This window comes from Macaca thibetana, chromosome 5 (genome assembly GCF_024542745.1).
Source record: "Macaca thibetana thibetana isolate TM-01 chromosome 5, ASM2454274v1, whole genome shotgun sequence".
Lineage (NCBI taxonomy): Eukaryota > Metazoa > Chordata > Mammalia > Primates > Cercopithecidae > Macaca > Macaca thibetana.
In genome coordinates, this window is record NC_065582.1 from 82,688,446 (window position 1) to 82,715,730 (window position 27,285).

Here is a 27,285-nt window from a genome sequence, read left to right on the forward strand (position 1 = left end):
TATTATTTTCTGTGCTAATGAGGTGTTTAAGACTTTCAACCAGTCTCTTGAATGTATGCCATTATTTTAGGAAATTTTTTATGACTTTCGTTCATGCTCTGTATTTTAAATGTTCTCAAGGCCAACCCCAAGTGAATTAATGAAGGACAAAGTGTTCAGTGAGGTGTCACCTTTATATACCCCATTTACGAAACCTGCCAGTCTGTTTTCATCTTCTCTGAGATGTGCTGATTTAACTCTGCCTGAGGATATCAGTCAGTTGTGTAAAGGTAATGATAAATTAAAGCATAGAAAATGAGCCTTGTTTTTAAAGGAAGTTTCCTTATCCTACTTTCAGTTTTGAATTTATCAACAATATATATTAGTGGAATCATGGGAATTAAGAGACAATTCTGGAAGTGATTAAAATATAACTGACTGACTGGGTGTGGTGGCTTATGCTTGTAATCCCAGCACTTTGGGAGGTCAAAGAGGGAGGATTGCTTGAGGCCAGGTGTTTGAGGCCAGCCTGGTCAATGTAGAGATATCCTGTCTCTACAAAAAAAAAAAAAAAAAAAAAAAGACAACAAAACAACAACAACAAAAAACAAAGTATACACACACACACACACACACACACACAAAATATATATGTATATAGTTAGTCAGAGCCTAACTTGCTTGGATAATATCAGAGCCTAACTTGCTTGGATAATTATCAGAGCCTAACTGAACTGGTGAGGGGAAATAGCAAATTGCAGCTAGCTCTAGCCTTCTGTGTGGTGTTTAAGGTTAACAGAAGCATTCTATAGTCAATCCTGTGATTAGTTCTGAATCTTTAAGTGAGCCTGTGCCTCTAGCCTTTAGACAAGTGCTTCCTTGCCCTTAAGGAGTGGCTAGAATACACATAAACACACATACATTTGAGCTAACAGTTTATCCTTTATATTTAAGTTACTGATATTCTATATAATTTATTTATAACTGATCTCTAAAAATAATATTATTGATAAGAATTACATACCATTATGTTCTGCATGTTGAAGAGAATATCAGCTTTTAGACTTTCAATTCTTGTGTGAAGATTACAGCTCTTGGAACGTAAGGTTTAGTGACACGAGTAAGTTACCTTTATTCTGAAAAGCTTTTATGACTTAAGTCATGGCAGAAAATGGTTACTAAACATTCATTCAATTAAACATTTATTGAGTTCCTTTATGTGTCACATACTGTATCTTTTTTGTTTGTTTGTTTTTTTGAGACTGAGTCTGGCTCTGTCGCCCAGGCTGGAGTGCAGTGGCCGGATCTCAGCTGACTGCAAGTGCCACCTCCCGGGTTTACGCCATTCTCCTGCCTCAGCCTCCCGAGTAGCTGGGACTACAGGCGCCCGCCACCTCGCCTGGCTAGGTTTTTTTTGTATTTTTAAGTAGAGACGGGCTTTCACCATGTTAGCCAGGATGGTCTCGATCTCCTGACCTCGTGATCCGCCCGTCTCGGCCTCCCAAAGTGCTGGGATTACAGTCTTGAACCATCGCGCCCGGCCCACATACTGTATCTTTAAGTAACATTCATGCAAAAGGGGAAGGCAGACAGACATTTAGTTATACAATCACTATTATAAATGAAGGTCAATATGAATATAGCACAATGGCAGCATAGCAGGAGCACCTAATTGTGTATTTCTGTCTGGGACATCAAGGAAGACTTCAGAAAAGGCAGCCAGCCATTGCCTTGAGATAGGAGGGAAGGAACAATTTGTGTTGGTTGCCTCCCCATGTGCTATTTTCTACCCTTATTCCTTTTCCAATATAGAGTGTAAAATTTCCAATACTATGTATTCATTATAAAGAGTGAAAATTCCAGGTTTTTTTTCTATGGGCAGTAAGTTTGTGAACTAGAGTTGGCTAATTGGATCTAAATGAAAGTACTGGGCATAAGGGCTACTTGTAGGGAAAAAACAAATTTTCTTGTCAAGAAAGTACTGCAGCATAAGTTCACCACTTTCTTCTCTTCTTAATGCAGGAAATGGTCTAGAATTTTGATAAGCATAGGCCCCTCCTATACCTATGATTTTATTAGGAGAGATGAGTAAATGTCTTTATTATATAAGCCACTTTTAGTAGTATATTATTTTCAGCTAGGAGCATTCAAATTATTACAAAAATTAAATCAGAATCTGCCAGTCATGGCATACCTCCAGGTAGGAGAAGGGAAACACCAAGCTCCAGCTCATTCTAGCCACTCCTTAAGGGCAAGGAAACACTTTGTCTAGAGTCACTGGCTCACTTAAAGATTGAGACCTAATCATAGGACTTACTACAGAATGCTTCTGTTCCCCACACCTTAACCACCACATAGAAAGCTAGAGCTGGCTGCACTTTGGTATTTCCCCTCTCCAGGTCAGTTAGGCTCTGACTAACCGGTTTATCCTGAAGGCTGACCTTGTTAAGAACAGTGCTCATCGTATTTCAGAATGGTTCCATTTCCTCTGCCACTACTGGAAACATAAGGGCATTTTCCTCCAATATTTACTGTGAGAACCGTGTCAATCTCCAGACTCACAAAAGTGTGCGGGTATCCCTTATGACTGGCTCCCCCTGGAGTTTTTGACTCTCAGAGTTGTCCACACTGAGCTCCAGTAATTTGTCAATTACAGTTTAGGTTTTCCAAACTTGGCACTGGTTCCTGAGGCACTACTCATGAATGTCTGTTCCAGAATGCTGTAACTCCCTGTATTCTGCTGTCTGTCTCCAGTCCTGAGGACAGAAGTTTGCCCTATGTCCTCACCTCTCTTACAGATCAAAGAATGGTTGATTTTTCAGTCTGTTCAGCTTTTTATTTGTTGTTAGGATGGAGTAGCAAATTTCAGCCTCCTTACTACTAACTGGAAACTGGAAGTCTGTTCTTCAGTGTTTATTTTTTTTTTTTAGAATGGCAGCTATTACTGCCTGTTGACTTTTAATAAAGGTAGAAAATGTAATACAGTGATTCCTTAAATTTGCTTTTAATAGATATAAATAATGATTACCTGTCAGAAAGATCTATTGAAGAAGTTTATTACCTTTGGTGTTTGGCTGGAGGTGACTTGGAGAAAGAGCTTGTCAACAAGGAGATCATTCGATCCAAACCACCTATCTGCACACTCCCCAAGTAAGGAAAGAAACTTCTCTTGTAAATTTAAATAAATAAATAAACGATAATAATTATACTTATATGGTAATAAAAAAAAGAAAATTGGTTGTTTTTAACATTTTTTTTGGTAGACATCCCAACTAAGTGATTATTGGAAGCAATTGAAATCAACACCTTGTTTGACTGGCCAGAGTTTCTAATTGCAGTTCCCATCACTTGTCTTTGATCTGTGATTTGCATTGTGACCTATTTGAAGTGAAGTTAATACTATGGAATATCTTGCAATAATTGATGTTAATGAAAAATACACAAGTCACAATAGAATATTTAAGAGAGTTAACTAAAAACTAGTTAGTTTGCCTACTAAAAACAACTATGTTCTTTTTGCAAATATACTTGTAAATGTAAATGAACTGTGTGGTCTCACTGCATGTCCTAGAGATCATTACTGTGCTAGTGTGTTGCAAAAACATCTGCAAAACTGTATAAGAAGGTATCATGCTATAAGTTAGACTCCAAGTTAAATACCTCTACAATCTTGGGGCTAAGATTGTCATTAACATTGCTATTCATGTTTGTTCATAAAAATATGAACCTAAATTTCTTGAGCTTCTACTAATACTTTAAATTTTTAATTTTAGGCTTTGAGAGGCAAGGCAGGTGGATTGAGTGAGCCTAGGAGTTTGAGATCAGCCTGGGCAACATGGCAAAACCCTGCCTCTACAAAGAAAAAAATTAGCTGGACATGGTGTTGTGTGCCTGTAGTCCGAGCTACTCAGGCAGCTGCGGGTGGGAGAATCACCTGAGCCCAGAGAAGTTGAGGCTGCAGTGAGCCGAGATCATGCTACTGCACTTTAGCCTGAGCAAATGAGAGACCCTGTCTCAAAATAAAATAAAATAAAATTTTAATTTTTAGATTTCAAGACTTAGATTTGATCATTATAGGCAACTGTAGAAGTAATCTGCTCATCATTTTTTTCTTTTCAAACTTCTGTATTGTTTGGATTGACTAGTTTATTTTTTTTTTCTCTTTTAATCTGATTTTTAAATGTTAACTTTGAGTATACCACTTATACATTGAATTAAGTAGAAAGTAAGAAGTAAGATTACGGAAATTGTAAGAAGAAATAGTTTAAAGGGCATATAGATTCTTAAAAGTAATTTATTGAAATTGTAAACAAATTTTACTCATTTATTATTTAATATCCTTTCTTCTATGAGGTTACTATCAAATATGCTTTTTTCTTTCTTCTTCCCTTTGTCTTTTTCCACTCATATAAAGTTTCTCGGGAAAACATTGGGCTAATGTCAGGAGAGTACTGTTAGCATTGAAACTGCATGAACAAAGGGTTGTAAATGACACTTTTGTTTTTCTGAAATTTTCTTATATTCATACCAACTCAAGAGTTATTTAAAAACGAGACTTGTTTGAAGAAATCTCAATACATTGTTTTATTAAACATCCAGTGGAAAGTTTAGTTCTTTTTTAATGAAGGGATTGATGACTTAGAATAAACTTTGCTTTCTAGAAGAAACAATAAACTGGATTTTGTGTGCATATTATTTTTAAAAATTTCTTTTCAGTTTTCTCTTTGAGGATGGCGAAAGCTTTGGACAAGATCGAGATAGAAGCTCACTTTTAGATGATACCACTGTGACATTATCATTATGCCAGCTAAGAAATGTAAGAATGATATTTTGACAGTTCTGCTTTAGTTTTTTTTTTCTTTAATTAAAACCTTACAGATACACAAGATATTGTGTATGCCTCCTTGATTTCACAAAATATGGGAGAGCTTCTGTAAAATGTGTGCCCCAGAGTAAATTGCATCTGTACAACTTCAGCTTTATTACCTGAGTGTTCACAAAAATGATTTTATCAGTTTATCTTTTCACCATCATTGGGTAACTGTTCTCATTTCTTTATTTACCTGGTAATGCTTTCTTTTATCAAATTTTAAAAAGTTGTTAATCTAATGATATGGAAAAGTATTTTGCTATAACACTAATTTTTAATTTCGTGATTATAGTGCAGTTTTAAGTCTTTTCATATATTTTATCACTTCGCCTACCTCTTTATGCATTACTAGTTCATATCTCTTGTCAGTTTTTCTTTTGAGTGATTTCTTATTGATTTGAGGAGTTTTAGAACTATATCCCTGATATCGTATCTTTGTGAGCTGTATGTCATGGAAATATATTCTCATCTGTAGCTCTTCCTTCAACTTTTGATTGTTTTATTGAATGGAATTCTAAATTTTTATCAGTATTTTCTTTTATAGTCAAATGTATTTTGATATATTTTTTCTTGTAACTTATTTAAAGTAATAGCAAGGTTATAAGTATATTTTATAATGTTTTTATATATTTCCTTTTAAAAATTTTAAATAATTGTTTCCCGTTTAGTTCTTTAATCCACCTAGAATTTATTTTAGATTAAGTTGTAAGGAAGGTATCCAATATCGTATTTCATTGATTAAAAAAATACCCCTTATGTCAGTACCATATAATTGAATAGTTTTCTCTTCACTTTTTTGATGTGCAATACCAACTTTTTCTATGTGCATGGATATGTCTCTGGGCCTTGGTATTCTAATTTGTTGGCCTGTGTTTCTGATTTTAGCAAATACCACATTGCCTTAATCTATAGTTTTATGTGAACTGTTGATATCTAGCAAAGGAAGACTTTCAGTTTTTTTGTCCTCAAAATGGAGTAGGAGCTCTTTAACATCTTCCTCTACTAGCTGATTTTTATTATCATCTTAAAGACCTTCATAAAAAATTACAGGGTTTTGGTTGACATTGCATTGAATTTATAGGTTAATTTGTAGAGAATTGATGTATTTAAAATGTAGGGTTTTATTTCTTGAACATGCCTAAATAAATATGTCATTTATTTGTCATATTTTATATAACAATTTTCTTTTTAATGTCTGTATATCAGTTATCAGATTTATTCCTAAGGTAATTTATTGTTGCTCTTGTAAATAGAATATATATATGTGTGTGTGTGTGTGTGTATATATATATATGTGTGTGTATATATATGTATGAGTATGATTTTTTCCAACATTTTGTTATAAAAATTTTTAAACAGAAAAGTTGGGAAGCATTTACAGTGAACAAGTTACCGCCTAGATCAACCATTTGATATGGTCTATTAGCAAAATCAAGTTACACCTATTCATTGACCTATTATGTATAGCTGTTTTGTTCTACAGTGGCAAAATTGAGTAGTTGCAATAGAGACCACATGGCCCACAAAGCTAAAAATATTTGTTATATGTTCCTGCATAGAAACAGTTTGCTAATCTGTGACCTAGATTCTATAATTAACATTTTACATGCTTTACCACATGTCTGTCTATCTTTCTAGTCATACATCAATCCATCATATTTTTCGTTCTTGTGTTTCAAAGTAAAATGAAGACATTACTACAATTCAGCTTACACATTAGAGTTTGAGATTTGTTTATGGTTCTTTTCTAGGCAAAATTTTCATATAGTAAAATGTACAAATCTTAGTAGATGAGTTTAAAATATACATCAATAATATTTTTTCATGTAGTAAAATGTACCAAATCTTAAGTATACCAGTAGATTATTTTAAAAAATACATCAGTAATATTTTTTTAAATACCATGTCAACTACTATTTTGTGCATGATTAGTAACACAATTGATTTTTTTATATGGATTTTGTGTCAGGCAACGTTGCTGAACTTATTCTTTTTTAAATAAGAATAGGACTCTATAGAGTCTCTGTGGTTTTCTTGGAAATGAAGGGAAAAACACTACCTTAATTCACTTCACTCACTTCATCTTTTATTATTTTTGCTGAGCCTCTATAACACTATTGAATAGAAACAAATAGTGGGCATTCTTGTCTCATTTCTGGTTTTAAAAGGTTGCTTTTTATATTTCATAATTAAGTATGATATTTGTTGCATTGAGCTGTAGACATCTATTCTAAGTTATATGTTTTGTTATGAATGGGTGTTGAATTTCACTGAGTGTTTTTACTGTATCTATTGGGATGGTCATATGGTTTTTTATGTATTATGTTAATGGATTTAATTATATTGATGGGGTTTTTCAATGTTGAGCCATGTTTATATTTCTGGAATAAACCCAATCAGATCATGATTTCATTTTTCCTTTTTTATACATTTGTGTTTTGATTTTTCTAATATTTTGTTTAGAATGTTTGCATTTCTGTGTCTATTTGAGATGGGCCTGTGAGTTTCTTTTGTTTTACTGCAACATGCTAGTTTGGTATCAGGGGTGTACTAGTCTCATAAGATAAATAGGAGAGTGTTGCCTTTTTTTTTTTTTATTCTCTGAAAGACTTTATATGATTACATATATCTATTTCTTGAATGTTTCATGGGAGTTAGCTTTAAAACCATATTGTAATGGCTCCTTATCCCTATCTGGGTGTAATCATTACTTCAGTCTGCTTAATGGTTATAAGTTTACTCAGGCTGTTTATTTTGTTTTTAAATCATTTTCTAAAGTTATATGTTTCAAGGCCTTTAAGCTTGCTCTTCCCAGTGCCTCTAACACTCTTCCGCCGCTTTTATTTCCTTTCTTTCCATTCTCTGCTGAACCGTTACCTATTGGTGGGCTTTTGTTGGCCATCCTTTATCAAATAGCAACGCCACACCTATCCCTTGTATTCTTTATCCTGTTTTTTTTTTCCTCTATTGTACTTCTCTTCATTTGATATATGTTTTCTTCCTATATGATAACTGAATGAAGGAATGAATCCTCTTATTATATAAAAGCCCTATTAATATTGTAGTAAAGTACAGGGGAGAAGTATTTTATAATCTTATGATTAAGTCCCAGATTTTAGTGAGCCTGTATTCCTGGGCTGTGACCTTCACAAGGTTTCTCAGCTTCTCCCACTCCTCTGCCCCAAGCTGAGACAGGAAAGCTAGAGGGACTAGAGTCGGGTATTTCTTTTCCCCTACATCAAAGACTGGAGTGGACTGGAGTTGAATATTTCCTTCCCAAGTTGGCTAGATTTCTGCAAAACCCAAGTTAGTTAGAACCTGGCAGAAGAGTTTCCCTTTAAGGCAGACCTCTCTTAAGGAAAACAGAGTACCCTGGCTATATTTCAGGTTGGTTACTTTCCACCTCCCCCTGCAGGAAGTCAAGGGTATTTTTCTCAGATCTTCACCCTGAGAACCTGGTGGGACCTGTGGAGGTTAATCTCATGGAAGCAAGGAAGGCCTCCCTAAGGCTGGGCCTCTAGAAGTTTTTCTCTCTCATATTAGTCTGTGCTCAGCCTGCAAGTATAAATAAATACCTTTTAATTAATCTTAACAGGCTCCAGCAGTGGCTCTGTTCCTGGTGAGCTGTGATTCCCTGTATTCGAGGGTCCCTCCAGTTTTTAGGACATCACAGTGCTCTGATTCTGATAGATGTGAGACGAGTTCTTGATTTTCAGTTTGTTCAGCATTTTTCTTGTTAGAGGAAGAATGATGCCTTCTAAGCTGTTTATATTTTATATAAGAAAGTGGAAGTCCCAGCCTTTTTAATTTTAACTGTTCATAGCCAAAGCTAAAATAGGTACCTATCCTTGTTTTCTGTCTAAGCTAGCAATTCCCCTAGTTTTTATTTACGTGGCTTTAGAAGGGTCTTCTCCATTCTGAAGGTCTGTTATGCAGGTTCCCAAACCTTTATCCCATTATGGTCTAAATCTCTAGACCGCAGTTATTAACTCCTTTCTTCTAGGCCTGGTTTTATATCTGTTATCACAGCATTTTCCTTATGTTTTAAAGCTTAGCTAACCATTTAATATTTTACATGTTATGTAGTAGGACAGTATTAGAATCCATTGTCTACCATAATGCCATCAACAGAAAATTAAAATACATAATTATTACTACTCAATACTCTGAATTTATAATCTCTTTGAAAGAAAGAATGTGGAAAGTAACAAAATAATTAACAATACCATGCAGCAAACAATAAATTACATCCAAAATATCTGATTTCAGCTGATTTTGTTTTGTTCTTAATTTGTTTCTTCAATTTAAATATAATCCAAGTTAAATGAATGTAGGCTTCAAGTCTAAATGTCTCAATGCCTTTACAGTTCTGCTTGCGAAATTTAAAATACTTTTCTTCTGTAGTTATTAAGAAATATTAATTTGCTGATTCTTAAAATGATATGGAAACCAAATAATTTTTAGTGTTTTCGTTCACCTTTTAAAATTCCTAATGTGCAAAATTTTTGTTTAGAAAAGACAGACAAGATACTTATAGATAAAATCAATGACATTCAGGATACTGAAAACTAATCTTTAATAACAAGATATGTGTATTAATAATGCAGTAACACTTGGGAAAATTTAATTTCTTTATTTGAAATTTTAATATATGAAAGATATACCTAAAGGTTTACTGAAATAGGATAAGCGTATAGCACATTAATTTTTAGAGGAGAACCAGGCGTAAATTCAGTGTTTGCTGAATTCTTAGTGTTGAGTAAAAGATTTTTCTTCAGCTTTAACAATTCTGGGAATAACTCACATGGGTGCACAATGACTGATCAACAGAAGATCAGTGCTTGCTGCACACACAGCTTGAACTTCTATGTCAATCCCCATAGGAGCAAACATTCTGCCTTCAAGATGGAAGTTGAACAGCAGAGCAGTGGGCAAGATGGCATTAACTTTAATCACCTTGCTTAGAATGTGATTAACATTTTACTTTACTACTGCCTTCCTGCTTCTGATTTTGAAGAATACCTGTAATCCTGTCAGGGTTGTTATTTGGAACAACTATTAAAATAACTTTGTAAAAAAAATCATTAAGTAAACTCTGTCCATTGATTTATTAGCTATTTGAGTCATACATGTTCAAACTATGATGTGAGAAATGTTTTGGAATCCTTTTTCTAGTACCTTTCTTTTTGACTTAGCTTGTATTATACCAAAGCAAAAATAAATCTAAGTTGTTCTTTCAATATGTACATGGCTATATAGTACCTCTTTTTAATCATCTTTCTTCATATAACTTAAAATTTTTTTCCCATTCATTAAGTTTTATACTAGTGCTAGTAATTCTGAGTTGTGTTTGGAAAATATATCATGATAGGTGTCTAACATTTATGAGTGATACCTATAGATAAGAAAAAAAAAAAAGAAAAGTTGTTTTTCACAGGCAAACCTTAATCAGTAGAGGCATTGTATGCTTGCATGTTTATAAGAACTGATTTTTAGATTCTATTTTATACTTTTCTAGGTCACTTTATAAATTCATAGTTGTTGTATTACTTGTCTTTTTAAACACAGATCAAAGTTTCTGCCCAATATCTTTATACATAAATATTGTCTTTAAATACACAGAGATTGAAAGATGTTGGTGGAGAAGCATTTTACCCATTACTTGAAGATGAGTGAGTATATATAGTCTCATTTTACATTTATTTTTCTTTCTATTTATATTAGATTTATAAGAATTTTATACATTTTCTTTGAAATGTGTTTCCTAAATAGAAAATAATAACCTGATATTTTGGTTTATTAAAATTTTGTGCTTTTTCTGAAATCACTGTCGGTAGAGTTAGGAAGAAAAAAGAAAATGTACCTTTTGTCCTTTTTTTTTTTTTTATTGCTTTTGTTCTCTTTTACAGCCAGTCTAATTTACCTCATTCAAACAGCAATAATGAGTTGTCTGCAGCTGCCACTCTCCCTTTAATCATCAGAGAGAAGGACACAGAGTACCAACTAAATAGAATTATTCTCTTTGACAGGCTGCTAAAGGTATGTATTCTAAAGTATAAAGTGTTAACAATAGCCCATATGGAATTCTTTTTTTTAATTTTTTCGATAATTCTTAGGGAATCTTGAATAATAAGAAGGTTAATTTTTATGACCTATCTTGTCCTGTTAGCTTTCTTTAATTTTAAAAATGATACATGTTCTTAGTAAGTAAAATTAGAAAGTAAAAACAAAGTGTGGTAATATATGCAAAATCATGTTAGACAAAGGATTAATGTCCTTATTTTTTATTTTATTTTTTTTTAATTATTATTATACTTTAAGTTCTAGGGTACATGTGCATAACATGCAGGTTTGTTACATATGTATACTTGTGCCATGTTGGCGTGCTACACCCATCACCTCGTCAGCACCCATCAACTCGTCCTTTACATCCGGTATAACTCCCGGTGCAATCCCTCCCCCCTCCCCCTCCCCATAATAGGCCCCGGTGTGTGATGTTCCCCTTCCCGAGTCCAAGTGATCTCATTGTTCAATTCCCACCTATGAGTGAGAACACGCGGCATTTGGTTTTCTGTTCTTGTGGTAGTTTGCTGAGAACGATGGTTTCCAGCTGCATCCATGTCCCTACAAAGGACACAAACTCATCCTTTTTTTATGGCTGCATAGTATTCCATGGTGTATATGTGCCACATTTTCTTAATCCAGTCTGTCACTGATGGACATCTGGGTTGATTCCAAGTCTTTGCTATTGTAAATAGTGCCACAATGAACATACGTGTGCATGTGTCTTTATAGCAGCATGATTTATAATCCTTTGGGTATATACCCAGTAATGGGATGGCTGGGTCATATGGTACTTCTGGTTCTAGATCCTTGAGGAATCGCCATACTGTTTTCCACAATGGTTGAACCAGTTTACTATCCCACCAACAGTGTAAAAGTGTTCCTATTTCTCCACATCCTCTCTAGCACCTGTTGTTTCCTGACTTTTTAATGATTGCCATTCTAACTAGTGTGAGATGGTATCTCATTGTGGTTTTGATTTGCATTTCTCTGATGGCCAGTGATGACGAGCATTTTTTCATGTGTCTGTTGGCTGTATGCATGTCTTCTTTTGAGAAATATAAGTTCATATCCCTTGCCCACTTTTTGATGGGGTTGTTTGTTTTTTTCTTGTAAATTTGTTTGAGTTCTTTGTAGGTTTTGGGTATTAGCCCTTTGTCAGATGAGTAGATTGCAAAAATTTTCTCCCATTCTGTAGGTTGCCTGTTCACTCTGATGGTAGTTTCTTTTGCTGTGCAGAAGCTCTTTAGTTTAATGAGATCCCATTTGTCAATTTTGGCTTTTGTTGCCGTTGCTTTTGGTGTTTTAGACATGAAGTCCTTGCCCATGCCTATGTCCTGAATGGTATTACCTAGGTTTTCTTCTAGGGTTTTTATGGTTTTAGGTCTAACATTTAAGTCTAATCCATCTTGAATTAATTTTCGTGTAAGGAGTAAGGAAAGGATCCAGTTTCAGCTTTCTACTTATGGCTAGCCAATTTTCCCAGCACCGTTTATTAAATAGGGAATTCTTTCCCCATTTCTTGTTTTTCTCAGGTTTGTCAAAGATCAGATGGCTGTAGATGTGTGGTATTATTTCTGAGGACTCTGTTCTATTCCATTGGTCTATATCTCTGTTTTGGTACCAGTACCATGCTGTTTTGGTTACTGTAGCCTTGTAGTATAGTTTGAAGTCAGGTAGCGTGATGCCTCCAGCTTTGTTCTTTTGACTTAGGATTGTCTTGGAGATGTGGGCTCTTTTTTGATTCCATATGAACTTTAAAGCAGTTTTTTCCAATTCTGTGAAGAAACTCATTGGTAGTTTGATGGGGATGGCATTGAATCTATTGAATCTATAAATTACCTTGGGCAGTATGGCCATTTTCACGATATTGATTCTTCCTATCCATGAACATGGAATATTCTTCCATTTGTTTGTGTCCTCTTTTATTTCACTGAGCAGCGGTTTGTAGTTCTCCTTGAAGAGGTCCTTTACATCCCTTGTAAGTTGGATTCCTAGGTATTTGATTCTCTTTGAAGCAATTGTGAATGGAAGTTCATTCATGATTTGACTCTCTGTTTGTCTGTTACTGGTGTATAAGAATGCTTGTGATTTTTGCACATTAATTTTGTATCCTGAGACTTTGCTGAAGTTTCTTATCAGCTTAAGGAGATTGTGGGCTGAGATGATGGGGTTTTCTAAATATACAGTCATGTCATCTGCAAAGAGGGACAATTGGACTTCTTCTTTTCCTAACTGAATACCCTTTATTTCTTTCTCTTGACTGATTGCCCTAGGAAGAACTTCCAACACTATGTTGAATAGGAGTGGTGAGAGAGGGCATCCCTGTGTTGTGCCAGTTTTCAAAGGGAATTTTTCCAGTTTTTGCCCATTCAGTATGATATTGGCTGTGGGTTTGTCATAAATAGCTCTTATTATTTTGAGATATGTTCCATCAATATCGAATTTATTGAGAGTTTTTAGCATGAAGGGCTGTTGAATTTTGTCAAAGACCTTTTCTGCATCTATTGAGATAATTATGTGGTTTTTGTCTTTGGTTCTGTTTATATACTGGATTACATTTATTGATTTGCATATGTTGGACCAGCCTTGCATCCCAGGGATGAAGCCCACTTGATCATGGTGGATAAGCTTTGTAATGTGCTGCTGGATTTGGTTTGCCAGTATTTTATTGAGGATTTTTGCATCGATGTTCATCAGGGATATTGGTCTAAAATTCTCTTTTTTTTGTTGTGTCTCTGCCAGGCTTTGGTATCAGGATGATGTTGGCCTCATAAAATGAGTTAGGGAGGATTCCCTCTTTTTCTATTGATTGGAATAGTTTCAGAAGGAATGGTACCAGCTCCTCCTTGTACCTCTGGGAGAATTCGGCTGTGAATCCATCTGGTCCTGGACTTTTTTTGGTTGGTAGGCTATTAATTATTGCCTCAATTTCAGAGCCTGCTATTGGTCTATTCAGGAATTCTGCTTCTTCCTGGTTTAGTCTTGGAAGAGTGTAAGTGTCCAGGAAATTATCCATTTCTTCTAGATTTTCTAGTTTATTTGCGTAGAGGTGTTTATAGTATTCTCTGATGGTAGTTTGTGTTTCTGTGGGGTCGGTGGTGATATCCCCTTTATCATTTTTTATTGCGTCTATTTGATTCTTCTCTCTTTTCTTCTCTATTATTCTTGCTAGCGGTCTATCAATTTTGTTGATTTTTTCAAAAAACCAACTCCTGGAATCATTGATTTTTTTGGAGGGTTTTTTGTGTCTCTATCTCTTTCAGTTCTGCTCTGATCTTAGTTATTTCTTGCCTTCTGCTAGCTTTTGAATGTGTTTGCTCTTGCTTCTCTAGTTCTTTCAATTGTGATGTTAGAGTGTCAATTTTAGATCTTTCCAGCTTTCTCTTGTGGGCATTTAGTGCTATAAATTTCCCTCTACACACTGCTTTAAATGTGTCCCAGAGATTCTGGTATGTTGTGTCTTTAATGTCCTTATTTTTTAAAAGAAGACTTAAAAGTCAACAGGAAAAACATCAATATTGAAACAGAGAAATGGATAGAGTACATAATATAAATACAACTAGTAAATCTTTTCAAATTGTTCATCTTCACTAGGAATGAAAAAATATATATAAATTAAAATCGGATTGATTTTCCATACCACATTCACAAAGTGAGCACAGTTGCAATGATATTGGAACTCTCATTCTGTTGTAATAAATGTGAATGTACTGAAACATTTCGTAAAACAATTTGAATGCATATATCATGAACCTTAACAACATCTGTGTCCTTTGTCCTGTTAATACTCTTCTAGAAATTTCTCCTAAGACACAAATTTATAAAAGTACAAATTTATATGCAAAATGCAGAAGTACCCATAATAGTAGCTTATAGTGATTGAACACTTCTCTGTCACCACGTTTTTAACAGAGTGCTTTACCTGCATTGTCTTATTTAACCCGTATGAGGCTGGTACTATTATCCTTCATTTAAAATGACTCATTTTAAATCCCCCCAGAGCATCAAATAGAGAGGAAGGATTTAAAAATAGATAGAATCAGCTCCTCTTCTTAATTATATAATATAAATTTTGCAAGGTGTTAGGGATTCATTCTACTGCTTATTTATATGTATTAATAACACCAGACACAATAATTGCACGTACTTTGAAATTTATTGCAAGTCACTTAAGTTTTATCATGGGTATATTCAGAACTGTCTAGACTGAAAGATGGCACTAGGTAATTTGAGGCGTTTTCATTTCTTTTTTGATATAGGCTTATCCATATAAAAAAAATCAAATATGGAAAGAAGCAAGAATTGACATTCCTCCTCTTTTGAGAGGTTTAACCTGGGCTGCTCTTCTGGGAGTTGAGGTAAGGAAAAAAGAAAAGGTTAGAAGCTGATTAATTATGCTAAGAAGGGATGAAGAAGGAGAGTGCTTTCCAAATATGTATTTTTCCAGTTACTAGAAAATTATATAGTAAAATATAAGCATTAGAATATTTGGCAATTTTAAGTGGAAGGAATTTAGGAAAACAATAGAAAAGAAAAATATAATTGAGGGTTTATTAGATTGTGCTATTTAATATTTCATTTAATGGTGGTCACAGAAAATGTTTTGATTATTACCAAGGAATATTTTAAGAATATATGTCAGTTACAAGTGGGTAGTCCTGCTTATGAAGTATGCTTATTATAGAATATGATTATCTGTTTATAAATGGTTCTAAATTTGGAGAAATCTTTCAGTCTAATCTGACATGTCAAAATCACTAACATAATTTAGTGGCTTTTGGCACGCCTGTTCCACCTGGAATGTGCTACCAAGAGAAATAGCTCCCATGTCTTCTATAACACTTTCTCTGTGGTTGTGAGGAAGGGAGAGGTGTCACAAATTGTGGTGGTCTGCAATACTAACAGAGAACTCCGATGACATCAATCATGACAACGGGCCAACTTCTAGCCAGATTTTTTTCATTTCTTGTCAATTTCTTTGTCATCTTGTCGTCTTATATTTTCTTATAGATAATTATCCTTGCTTTTTAAAGAATTCCAGTCAGGAATGGTGGCACATGCCTGTGGTCCCAGCTTCTTGGAAAGCTGAGGCAGGAGGGTTACTTGAGCCCAGGAGTTCGAGGCTTCAGTGAACCTTGATTGTGCCACTGCACTCTACCCTGGATGATAGAACTAAACCCTGTCTCTAAAAAAAATATTTTAAAAAAATCCTCAACTATTTTTAATCCTTTTCAATTCTCTGTTTGAAGAATTTCCTTTCTTCATTCCTGATTCCCTTGATAAGAGTCTGCAAATACCTTTGAGTTTGGTTGGTTACTTTACAAGAATGCCAGTGGTTCAATATCATACAGTAATCATTAGACTTGTAGAACAATATAATGCTAAAGTCCAAGAGGACTTCAGGTATCAGGTTTTCCAACTCTCATTAAATGAATGTCTCAAAGAAGTTGATATAGCAGATATTGGAGTTTGAACCCTACTTCCTGGCTCTTTCTCTACCATGATAATAAGCCAGAATAATATTATTTTTTTCATGCTTGGTCCTGTAGATCATGACCAAAATTTGTAGTCATTTATTCAGTTATTTTTAATTTTTAACAGTGTGTAACTGAAAATTGTAAATGACCTCTTTTGGCCCTAATGATTCTATCATGTAATTATAGACATAACATAACAAGGTTGTGTTATGTTGTAGGGGCTGGGAGGTCAGCCAAACATACTTACTAGCTAAGTAATTAATCCACAACATTCATGTTGTGGTATTTATAATTCAAGAGTTTGCCTCAGCATAATGGCAAATTGTGACTTATCAGAGACTTTCATCATAGATTGTCAAAGACACAGAAAATTTCTCTTAAGATGAGTTCTACACTGGGTTTGAATGTGCTTATCTGTAGTTGGGTAGGTTTCCAAAGATAGATATTTGTAAAAAATAGATTTTTCTATATTACTAGTTGTATTAAGGATATGATAAACTAATGTATCTTCTTTTATTTTTTGCAGGGAGCTATTCATGCCAAGTACGATGCAATTGATAAAGACACTCCAATTCCTACAGATAGACAAGTATGATTTAGATTTTCTTAAGCAACCTAAGATAATTCTGTCAAATATTTAAATTTTAGTAAGGAGGCTGAAGAAAGCCTCTTTCTCTCATGAATACAGACACACTGCTGCATACATACATTGTTAGAGAAACCATAACTCTTATGCTTATAACTTAGAACAATACCTTATAGGACTTTAAGGTCAAGTTACCTTTTTAAAAATACTATAGTTCTTCATCTGAAAAATTTGCCCTTCATTTGGACCAGACTATAAAGAAAAATATTTTTTAAAAGTATATTAACACATACCTTTCAAAAGAAATGGTCTGATTCTCCTGTTTAAGTATACATACAACGTCTTTAGTGTTTCCATAAGATCAATTAAAAAATTCAAAAAATTAGGCACTTAAGAAGCTGGTCTGTTTTGAAATTTGTATTATGGCTTCTCCTTTTCCTTTTTTAATGAATAAAGATTAAGGGTTTATTGCTGATTACACAATTACTGTTTCACCTTATTATTTTGCTATTTTAACAGATTGAAGTGGATATTCCTCGCTGTCATCAGTACGATGAACTGTTATCATCACCAGAAGGTCATGCAAAATTTAGGCGTGTATTAAAAGCCTGGGTAGTGTCTCATCCTGATCTTGTGTATTGGCAAGGTAACTTTTATAGTCATTAAAACTCCTCTGGAGTATTAGGAGATTGTTGCATAACTGACATTTTAAAAAAATTAAAATATCTAAACATCCTTGTCTTCAGAAAAAGTCAATATTGAAGCTCTGATTCATTTTTTGAGAGGTTTACATCCAAGCATTTTTTTAAATCTTTGTCTAAATCCTAGTAGATATCATTTAAAAACATAATATTTAATATGCAAGTTGATTAGCAAAGCAGAAAGGTATTTGGAGCTGTTATCATCTTTGTGGATACTTTTTTTAAACGCCTATGCACACTGTTAAATCAGTTGGGGCTAGTTGAGATTCTTATAGTTAATGATTTCTAATTTATACTTACCATGGCTATTAGGACTTAAAAATAGGCTCTCATCCTAAAGTCCTCGTTTTATTTGTCTTTTTTCCCCTTGAATCTTTAATGGTTCATATCTTTTATTTTTAGCTTTGCCATTATTATTTTTGTGTTTGATAAAGAATGAGAAACCCATTCCAACCCTATTTTTGAATGTGTTGTTATAAGCGGCTATTTTTATATTTCAGTTCTCTATTTCTTACTGGCCATAGTTTAAATAAAGGTATTATTTTTCTTAGCTCTGTGTATTTCAGAGCTATTCTATATCCTCCTAACAGTTGTAGGTAGATTTATGTACATTCTTTCAACATGACAATACATGCACATCATTATTATCAATAAAAGAAATGTCATATATTTGGAATTCACTTCACAATTTTTAAAGAATTTTTTTTCATAATCCCAAAGAAAAAGAACATAGGTGAAACTCCATTTCCTAGACGAGAAAGTATGTCAGAAGATATTAAGTAATTGCCAGAATTGTACACTTAGGGTCAGAGATGGGACAATATCCAAAGAATTGTAACTTTCTTCCATTTTTCTATTATTGTATTTCTCTTTTCGACTCATAATAATCTGGATAATAATAATAGCTGATTCATATTGGACACATACTGTGTGCTACACTATCACTTAATCCCCACAGTAAATCGTGAGGTGACATATTTCTGGATGGATAATACTTCTAATGTTTAATCTACTTGGAGGTAATGCAAAGAACTGAATAAGGTATATATCTTCAATTCTACTAGATTATATTTATTTGATTTCTTTCTCCCAACCCCTCTGCATTAGGTCTTGACTCACTCTGTGCTCCATTCCTGTATCTAAACTTCAATAATGAAGGTAAGCCTCTTTATCATTTAAATAATCATTGCACATAATATTCTAAAATATGTAATTCAGACATGAAAGGTTTTTGTTTTTGTTTTAAGGTTCTTTTTCTCTCCCTGGTAGATTTCTGTGAAATAATCTATTATAGACTCATTTTAGAGATGTGAAGGATTAATTTATTACTGGAGAGTTTCATTTATGCTAAAGATATTACTAGAAATTTAGTGGAATTTGATTATTCTAAATTCCTTAGAGATTAATTTTTGTCTAAGTATACTTTCTAAAGAATTTTTAAAGAAATCAATTATGGTGGCACTTTTCCATAATCTTGTATCTCCAAAGCCTATAATCATTTTGGATACCTCTTCCTTAATGAAGACTTTTCTTATTCTCCTTCTTGAGCCCATAAAGCACTTTGTATTTATAAAAATTTATCTTGTGTCTGTCTTGTATTCTAATACTTATATACTAATGTAATATTTTTTGACAGCCCTTTTTCAATGGCAGGTTTTTTTTTCCCCTGCCTTTCTGCAATAACTTTATTATTGTAGGCTTTTCAATAAATACTAAATTCGAATAACTCCAATCCCTGAAATCACATGTAGAGTGTGTTACTATATATAGCTTGAATGTCTAGATGCCTTATCTGACCATCTCCCTATTTTCAGAGTCTATCTATTTAATGACCAAATTTGCATCAATTTATGGAATTAAGTAGAAATAGCATAATCCCAGATAAATGAAATTTTACTCTTTGGATTATTTTTAAAATACTCTGTTCTCTGATATTCTCACTCATTAATCTAAACTAGAGTTTTTTACTATGTTTAGTTAGGCATAGCCAATTATCACTCATACTGACCCAAGCGTAGTCAGGGGTCTGTGTTTGAAAATGTGAATTATAACACTATTCCTAAATCCAAAGTTCGTAGATTCTTGTTTGCATCAGCAGCAATTAAGGATCGTGAGGTCTGTATAACTTACTAGTAATGATCATGCTTAGAAATTTTAAGAAACAACGTTTAGGTAATAAAAGTTTTGATTATTGTGTGATAATGATTGCCACAGTAGTTTAAAATTTAAGTTATAGAATTATTTTCTGTTGTCTAAAATGTTTTCTATTTTAAAGCATAGAGACTTTTATCTCTCAATTTTGTTTTTCTAGCACTTGCTATCATAACTGTTATTTAATAGTAGATTCAAGGAATATGTGCTAAGTGAATGCATTACAGCTGGTCATCTACCCTGTTAACTAATTTTTTACATGCCTTTGCCTTATTCTCTTTTAGCCTTGGCTTATGCATGTATGTCTGCTTTTATTCCCAAATATCTGTATAACTTCTTCTTAAAAGACAACTCACATGTAATACAAGGTAAGCAAATGTCTTTCTGTGACTTTCTGCAGGGAAACTGCTGATGTACTGGTGTGTTGATGTAATATTTGATTAACTTTAAGATTTTGACCCTCAAAATATGATGGTCCATCCAATAAAATCCATAAAGAGAAATTAGAAAGTTTGGTCTTTCCTCCAAATCCACAAAGCATTATGGTATTTTTCTAATGGATATTTGATATCTGATTTCATTTCAGTTCAAATGCAGGCATGCTAGTTTGAGAAAATAAGAGACTGCCATTTATGTCTCTCACAATCAAAATTGCTCACAAAAAGCTTCACCATGGAGCAAGTCCACTGTAAATTAGTAAAAAGTTTAAATGTTTAATTGTGTAATCGGAGTATTAAAAATACTTTTCATTTATCTCATTTCCCATGCATGCATACCCAAAATATATTCCCTCTTTCTTCAACTTACCTAAAATATACCTCCTTCTTAAGAGTTCACGTCATAGTGTAACCTATTTGTGAATTCATTCAGGACAACTTTAGCCACATTCAAACTTCTATTATAATTTCCTGAACTCTTTTTTGGAAGTAATATAATAGAAGTTAAAAATACCCACATTTAGATAGAAAAAATAATCCTAAAATTTATGTGGACCCACAAAAGATCTAGAATAGCCAAAGCTGTCCTGAGCTAAAAGAACAAAACTGGAGGAATCACATTATCTGACTTCAAATTATACTACAGAGCTATAGTAACTGAAACAAAATGGTACTGGCATAAAAGCAGACACATAGACCAATAGAACAGAATAGAAAACGCAGAAGCAAATCTGTACACTTACAGTGAACACATTTTCGACAAAGGTGTCAATAACATTCACTGTTCTTGAAGTTTCTTCAACAAATCGTTCTGAGGAAATTAGATCTTCATATGCAGAAGAATGAAACTAGACCTTTATCTGTCTAGTTACATAAAAATCTGTCTAGTTACATAAAAATCAAATCAAAATGGATTAAAGTCTCAAATCTAAAACCTCAAATTATGGTACTATAAGAAAACATTGGGGAAACTCTCCAGGACATTAGTCCAGGCAAAGATATCTTGAGTAATATCCCATAAACAGAGGCAAACAAAGCAAAAATGGACAAATGAGATCACATCAAGTTAAAAACCTTCTGAACAGCAAAGGAGACAATCAACAAAGTTAGGAGACAACTCACAGAATGGGAGAAAATATTTGAAAACTACGCACCTGATAAGGGATTAATGGCCAGAATATATAAGAAGCTCAAATAACTCTGTAGAAAAAAATCTAATAATCTGATTTTAAAAAGGGCAACAGATTTCATTACACATTTCTCAAAAGAAGACATATACATGGCAAACAGGATTCTGAAGAGGTGTTCATTATCATTGATGATCAGCGAAATTCAAGTCAAAACTACATGAGATATCATGTCACTCTAGTTAAAATGGCTTTTATCCACAAGATAGGCAATAACACGCTGGTGAGGATGTGGAGAAAAAGGAACCCTCATATGCCATTGGTGGTAATGTATGTTAGTATAACCACTATGGAGAACAGTTTAGAGGTTCTTCAATAAACTGAAAGTAAACCTACCATATGATCCAGCAATCCTACGGCTAGGTATATACCCAAAAGAAAGGAAATCAGTATCAAAGAGATATCTGCACTCCCATGTTTACTGCAGCACCATTCATGATAGCCAAGATTTTGAAGCAACCTAAGTGTTCATCAACAGACAAGTGGATAAAGAAAATGTGGCACTTAATACACAATGGAGTACTATTCAGCCATAAGAAAAAATGAGATCCTGTCATTTTCAACAACATGGATGGAACTAGAGGTCATTATGTTAAATGATATAAGCCAGGCACAAAAAGACAGGCTTCATATGTTCTCACTTATTTGTAGGATCTGAAAATCAAAACATTTGAACTCATGCAGATGGAGAGTAGAATGACGGTTACCACAAGCTGGGAAGGGTAGTGGAGGGTAGAAGTTGGAGGATACACATTGTGAATGAGTAAAAAAAATAACCGAAAGAATAAATAAGACCTAGTATTTGCTAGCACAACAGGGTGACTGTAGTTAATAATAATTTAATTGTACATTTTAAAATAACTAAGAGTATATAATTGGATTTTTTTAACGCAAAAGAAAAATACTTGAGGTGATGGATACTTCATTTTCCCTGAATGGGTTTATTATGCATTGCATGTCAGTATCAATGTATCTCATTTACCCCATAAATATATGCACGTACTATGTACCCACAAAAATTGAAAACAAAATAAAACAAGAAAACCCACACTTTTAAAACAGGTGTTTCAAATTTAAGTTTCACTACTTATTGGATAATCTTGGACAAATAATTTAACTTCTATAGGTAACATTTTTCTCATGTCTAGAATAAAAATATTGTAGAGGTTAAACATAATATGTAAATTCCTGGTACATACATATTCAATAAGTGCTATTATTTATTTCTTTATATTACTGTTACTATGAGTACTAGTTTTTGCTAGTGTTACCATTATGACATTATGTACTGTTTTATATCCTTTCAACAAGATTCTGTATATTTTAAGGCCAGGGGATTTTCTTATAGTTTTTCTGTTCTTTTAGAGCAGACTACAAAGCTGCTCACTCTCCCATTTACTGTTTTTATGATGCTTATCAGATATCCCTTTGATCTTGTTTTTAACTATATATAATTCTTCCTGCTTTATTTTAAACAACTTGAAACTGATTCTGTGTTATATATATCATTATGGTTTTATGTAATTCACCCAGTTTTCATAAATGAAGTAGGAGTACTGGATGTTGTATCTGATTTATCAAAAATTCTGAGTAAGTGGGATCTCAATTAGTAATAATTTTACTTGGTTAGAAATGAATATAAAATTAGAGTATCAGAGGTTGATATAATGGGAGAATAATTAGAAAGGAAGCAGAAAGGAAAATGTAAACTCAAAAAAGTAAAGCTAAAAGTAGAAGGAACAGAATATGGATAAATAGCTTCGCACATAAAAACATTTGTTCTTTCAGCATCATGTACCTTGAGGTTTAAAGAAAAAGAATTAAAACTTTTTGAAAATTTTGTGTTTACAAGCAAATTGAATCATGTGTTCATTCCTGTATATCTGTGTCTACAGTGTAGATAGGTGTTAGAAATGGAAATAATGATCCATTGTCTCTATGTTAATTTTGAAATGCAAACTCCATTGGCTTTTGTATTTTGAAATGGTGTGGTTTGAAATAGATGTGCCCAATTCTGCACATTTTCTACAGTGTGGACTTGTATGAAGTTGAGATTAATTTGAGAACGATTTTTAGAAGGTACAGCTTTTTGCTTTGACTTTTTCTAATTAAGGAGGAGTGCATTTTGTAGTGGAAGTTGTTTTTTGCTTATAGATTACCTTAATAAGGCCATTGACTGCAAGGACCCTGTTATACCTTCTTCATAGTTTATGAAGTAATGTTCCATAAGGTTGTGTCCTGTACCTTATTAAGAAGGATGTGCCTCATTCTTAATAATAGCTTCCTTCTTACCCTTATTAGTGATGTTTATTATAGAATTAATAGTGTACTCTCTCAGATTTCAGTTAATAGAAAAATGAGTGGATTTAATAAAACCTTGGGTAATATCACAAGATTTTAGAAGCTATGCAATATAAATAATCTGTCAAATAGTGACCAAAGACAAACTGAGAAGATTAAAAGTAAAAAATAATCAGGTTAGTATTTGTGCTGTATAAAAAGAAATTTAATAATCATCAGCTAAATATATCAGCAATATAAGGCTGTTAGTTTCAAAGCTAACATGAAATTGTAATGTTTACTAAACTTTCCAAATATAAAAGCTCAATTAATATACAATGTTGGGCTAAATTTCTCTATAAAGATGAAAAATTGGGGAATCCTCAAATAAGCAATAAAAACAGGTCTTATAACATGAACTGATTAGACTGTTTCTTAGATGGTTGGCTGATACCTGGCTAGATGGCCAGCTCTTAAGACCATATGAGACATCTTATTTTATTTTTCCACTGTTTCATATCTCAGATACATACATTGTATATTAATAATGAATTTCCAATATGAAAAAGACAAATTTCCACACTTCCTAATTACAGACTTTTTTAACATACTTTTTTGATACAAGGTCTGGCTCTATCACCCGGGTTAGAGTGCCGTGGCACAATCTCAGCTCACTGCAACCTCCACCTCCTGTGCTCAAGCCACCTTTCCACCTCAGCCTCCTGAGTAGCTGAGACTGCAGGCATGCACCACCATATCTGGCTAATTTTTGTATTTTTTTGTAGAGACAGTTTGACCATGTTGCCAAGGCTGATCTCAAACTCATGAGCTCAAGCCATTCGCTCACCTCTGCCTCCCAAAGTGCTGGAATTACAGTCGTGAGCCACTGCGCCCAGCCTTAACATGCTTTTAAAAGGCATACTATACAGATATGCAAGACAATCTCTTGTTTAATTTATTAAATTAGAGACTATAGTGTATACAACATGAATTTGGAGAGACTTATAAGAAAGGCCAAAACACCTGGGTGCGGTGGCTCACGCCTGTAATCCCAGCACTTTGGGAGGCCGAGGTGGGCAGATTGCGAGGTCAGGAGTTCAAGACTAGCCTGGCCAACACAGTGAAACCCTGTCTCTACTAAAAATACAAAAATTAGCCAGGCATGGTGGCAGGCGCCTGTAATCCCAGCTATTTGGGAGGCTGAGGCAGGAGAATTGCTTGAACCTGGGAGATGGAGGTTGCAGTGAGCTGAGATTGTGCCACTGCACTCCAGCCTAGGCGGCAGAGTGAGACTCCATCTCAAAAAAAAAAAAAAAAAAAGACGAAAAAGACTGTTCTTTAGTTTGATCAATTTATCAGTAATACATTTTAACATCCAACATTATAATTAAAAGACCTCTCAACAATTATTGATTGCTTGTTTCTCTAATTATTAATAATTTCCTCAGTTATGATTTCTATAAAATTAAATTTGAAATCTTGAATTAGTATTTAATTTTGAACTTCTTTAAAGCCATCATAAATGTTCTTTAATATTATGCTGAAAAAAGAATCAGTAGACAAAGTGTTTTAAATCATTTGTCCAAATTTAATCTTTCAGTATATAACTGTGCTGACACGGGCCATGCCAAGTACTGCTTACAAAACTGAGATTCTTTCAATAAATAACATTTATTCCTTTCCCAAAGGACTTCATAGTATGATACGGTAAATAAATGTGAAAATGACTACTTATAAGTCTAGGAGACAGGTATACATACTATTAGCACTGAGCAAGAAGTTTAGGGGGTTTCAATTTTCTTGTGTGTGGTAGCAAAAAGAAGAGAGCATTCTGGAAAGGTTTCATAAAAGGAGATACTTGATGAATTTGAAGTTTGCATAGGAATTTCATTGGTGAGAAGAGGTAAAGACATTCTTATGACAGGGAACAACGAAGAGGACTGAAGTAAAAGAGTGCAAAATGGGATGATAAAATATCCACTAATCAAATCTGATCTGTGGGATAGGAAAGAGAGATGGAAAGCTAAAGAAGGAGCTGAAACAGTACACTGTGTATTGGTTACTGAAGTTTGATAGAACAGTGGTTTATTTTTCTTCAAAGTGTTTATTTTAGGCTTAGCATTAGAAATATTCACCTCTCATTTTATTGGTGTACTTCTTTGTTACTGTGTTTCTGTTTATTTTGTAGAGTTTTAAGCTTTACACTTCAAAGTAGTCATTGATTTTTGGTTGACATAAATATCACATGTACACTTTCTTCTCCACAAATTTTGGGAAAATTCCTAAGTCATAAGAAACTAATTCATTTAAAAGCTAATTGTAGAAATGCATATTTACTGAATCTTTGAATTGCCTTTCCGGAAGTTAAAAGTTTCTATGTTCAATAGCAACTTGAATCATTCTTTGAAAAAAAAAAAGAAGTTATTACTATATACTAATAGAACTTAAAATATTTTCTATTTTAAAGTTTTTTCTAAAATATTATATATACACTCATGAGACTCTAAAATGCTTCACCTCTTATAGATCAGTAGAAAAATGATCAATTTAATCAAGATACCCTGTTTTTTTTTTAACTTAGTTCTATTGACTTGTTACCTGCAGATATTTTTAAGATATAATAAATTTAATTACTTTCTGACTTAATGAATATTTGTTATTATCGTTGGTACTATCAAATTATCACCAGAAACATTGTTATTGAGTTGACAAACTACCAATACATGGGAACATTTAAAAATAACATACTGATTATACAACTCAGGTTTGGCTATTGAGATTATCTAAGATTACTAAAATTATTCTAAGGTTCAGAATCTTAGAGTATTTAGTGTATGGAAAAAGATGGAGAAATTAGAAAGAAATCTATTGATTAGCGTTTCAACTGTGTTGGAAAACAAGTTTATAACTTGCAGGACAGGTATATCTTAGGCTATTGAGGAGAAAGGCAGCTTCAGACCAGTGAGGAACAAGGTAGACTACATTTGGCCAGTAAAACTTTGGCACATTAAACATATTCTTGTAGGGTTTTATAAAACCAAGGCATATTCACACTTGGAAGATGTGGTTGCTACAAGTCAGAAAGGTAAAGCTAAGAGGAGATACCATATAAATCTGCAAAATTAAGAGAAAATTTCCCCAATTTTCTGTTTACCTGTATGTCTTTCTAAATCCTTTGAAGGAAAGAATCGTATCTTCTTCACTGTGATGTCCCCAACATTTAATATAGTACCACATATAACTAGATTGACTGTATAACTAAATCAGGATGTTTCTGGGAGTTAAAAGGGGCACTGTACCAGATGCTGGGTCTGCAGGTGCCAACTGGGACTCTCATGGGCAAACTAGGAGATAAGTTCATACTACAGTATATATTCAGTAACTCTTAGGGGGAGAAAGAGGAAGACAGACATACCAAGTCTAAAGTCCAGTTGTCAAAGGTGGGGTATAAAACTCTTCTTTCCCTCCAAACAATAACAATGAGAGTGAAATAATATGTATTTTCACTCCAAAAGTTATGTATTTAGAAAGGTAGTGCATTGTATTAGGTT

The 27,285-nt window shown here is 33.5% G+C and overlaps 3 protein-coding genes across 6 annotated transcripts in view; 2 read left to right on the top strand and 1 right to left on the bottom strand.

The window, feature by feature from the left end:
* Window positions 1–27,285, top strand: part of PPA2 (inorganic pyrophosphatase 2) — a 1,020,900-nt gene that overhangs the window by 200,118 nt on the left and 793,497 nt on the right. The gene's annotated exons all lie outside the window — the stretch shown is intronic.
* AIMP1 (aminoacyl tRNA synthetase complex interacting multifunctional protein 1) overlaps window positions 1–27,285 on the bottom strand; it is a 524,679-nt gene that overhangs the window by 97,867 nt on the left and 399,527 nt on the right. The gene's annotated exons all lie outside the window — the stretch shown is intronic.
* TBCK (TBC1 domain containing kinase) overlaps window positions 1–27,285 on the top strand; it is a 235,564-nt gene that overhangs the window by 68,452 nt on the left and 139,827 nt on the right. For all 4 annotated transcript variants that reach the window (XM_050791478.1, XM_050791477.1, XM_050791480.1 and 1 more), the window contains 10 exons: window positions 121–269; window positions 2,991–3,129; window positions 4,696–4,795; window positions 10,472–10,521; window positions 10,759–10,888; window positions 15,175–15,273; window positions 16,919–16,981; window positions 17,498–17,624; window positions 18,787–18,837; window positions 20,115–20,198. In XM_050791478.1, the coding sequence (XP_050647435.1) occupies window positions 121–269; window positions 2,991–3,129; window positions 4,696–4,795; window positions 10,472–10,521; window positions 10,759–10,888; window positions 15,175–15,273; window positions 16,919–16,981; window positions 17,498–17,624; window positions 18,787–18,837; window positions 20,115–20,198 (992 nt within the window). The remainder of the gene's footprint in view (window positions 1–120; window positions 270–2,990; window positions 3,130–4,695; window positions 4,796–10,471; window positions 10,522–10,758; window positions 10,889–15,174; window positions 15,274–16,918; window positions 16,982–17,497; window positions 17,625–18,786; window positions 18,838–20,114; window positions 20,199–27,285) is intronic.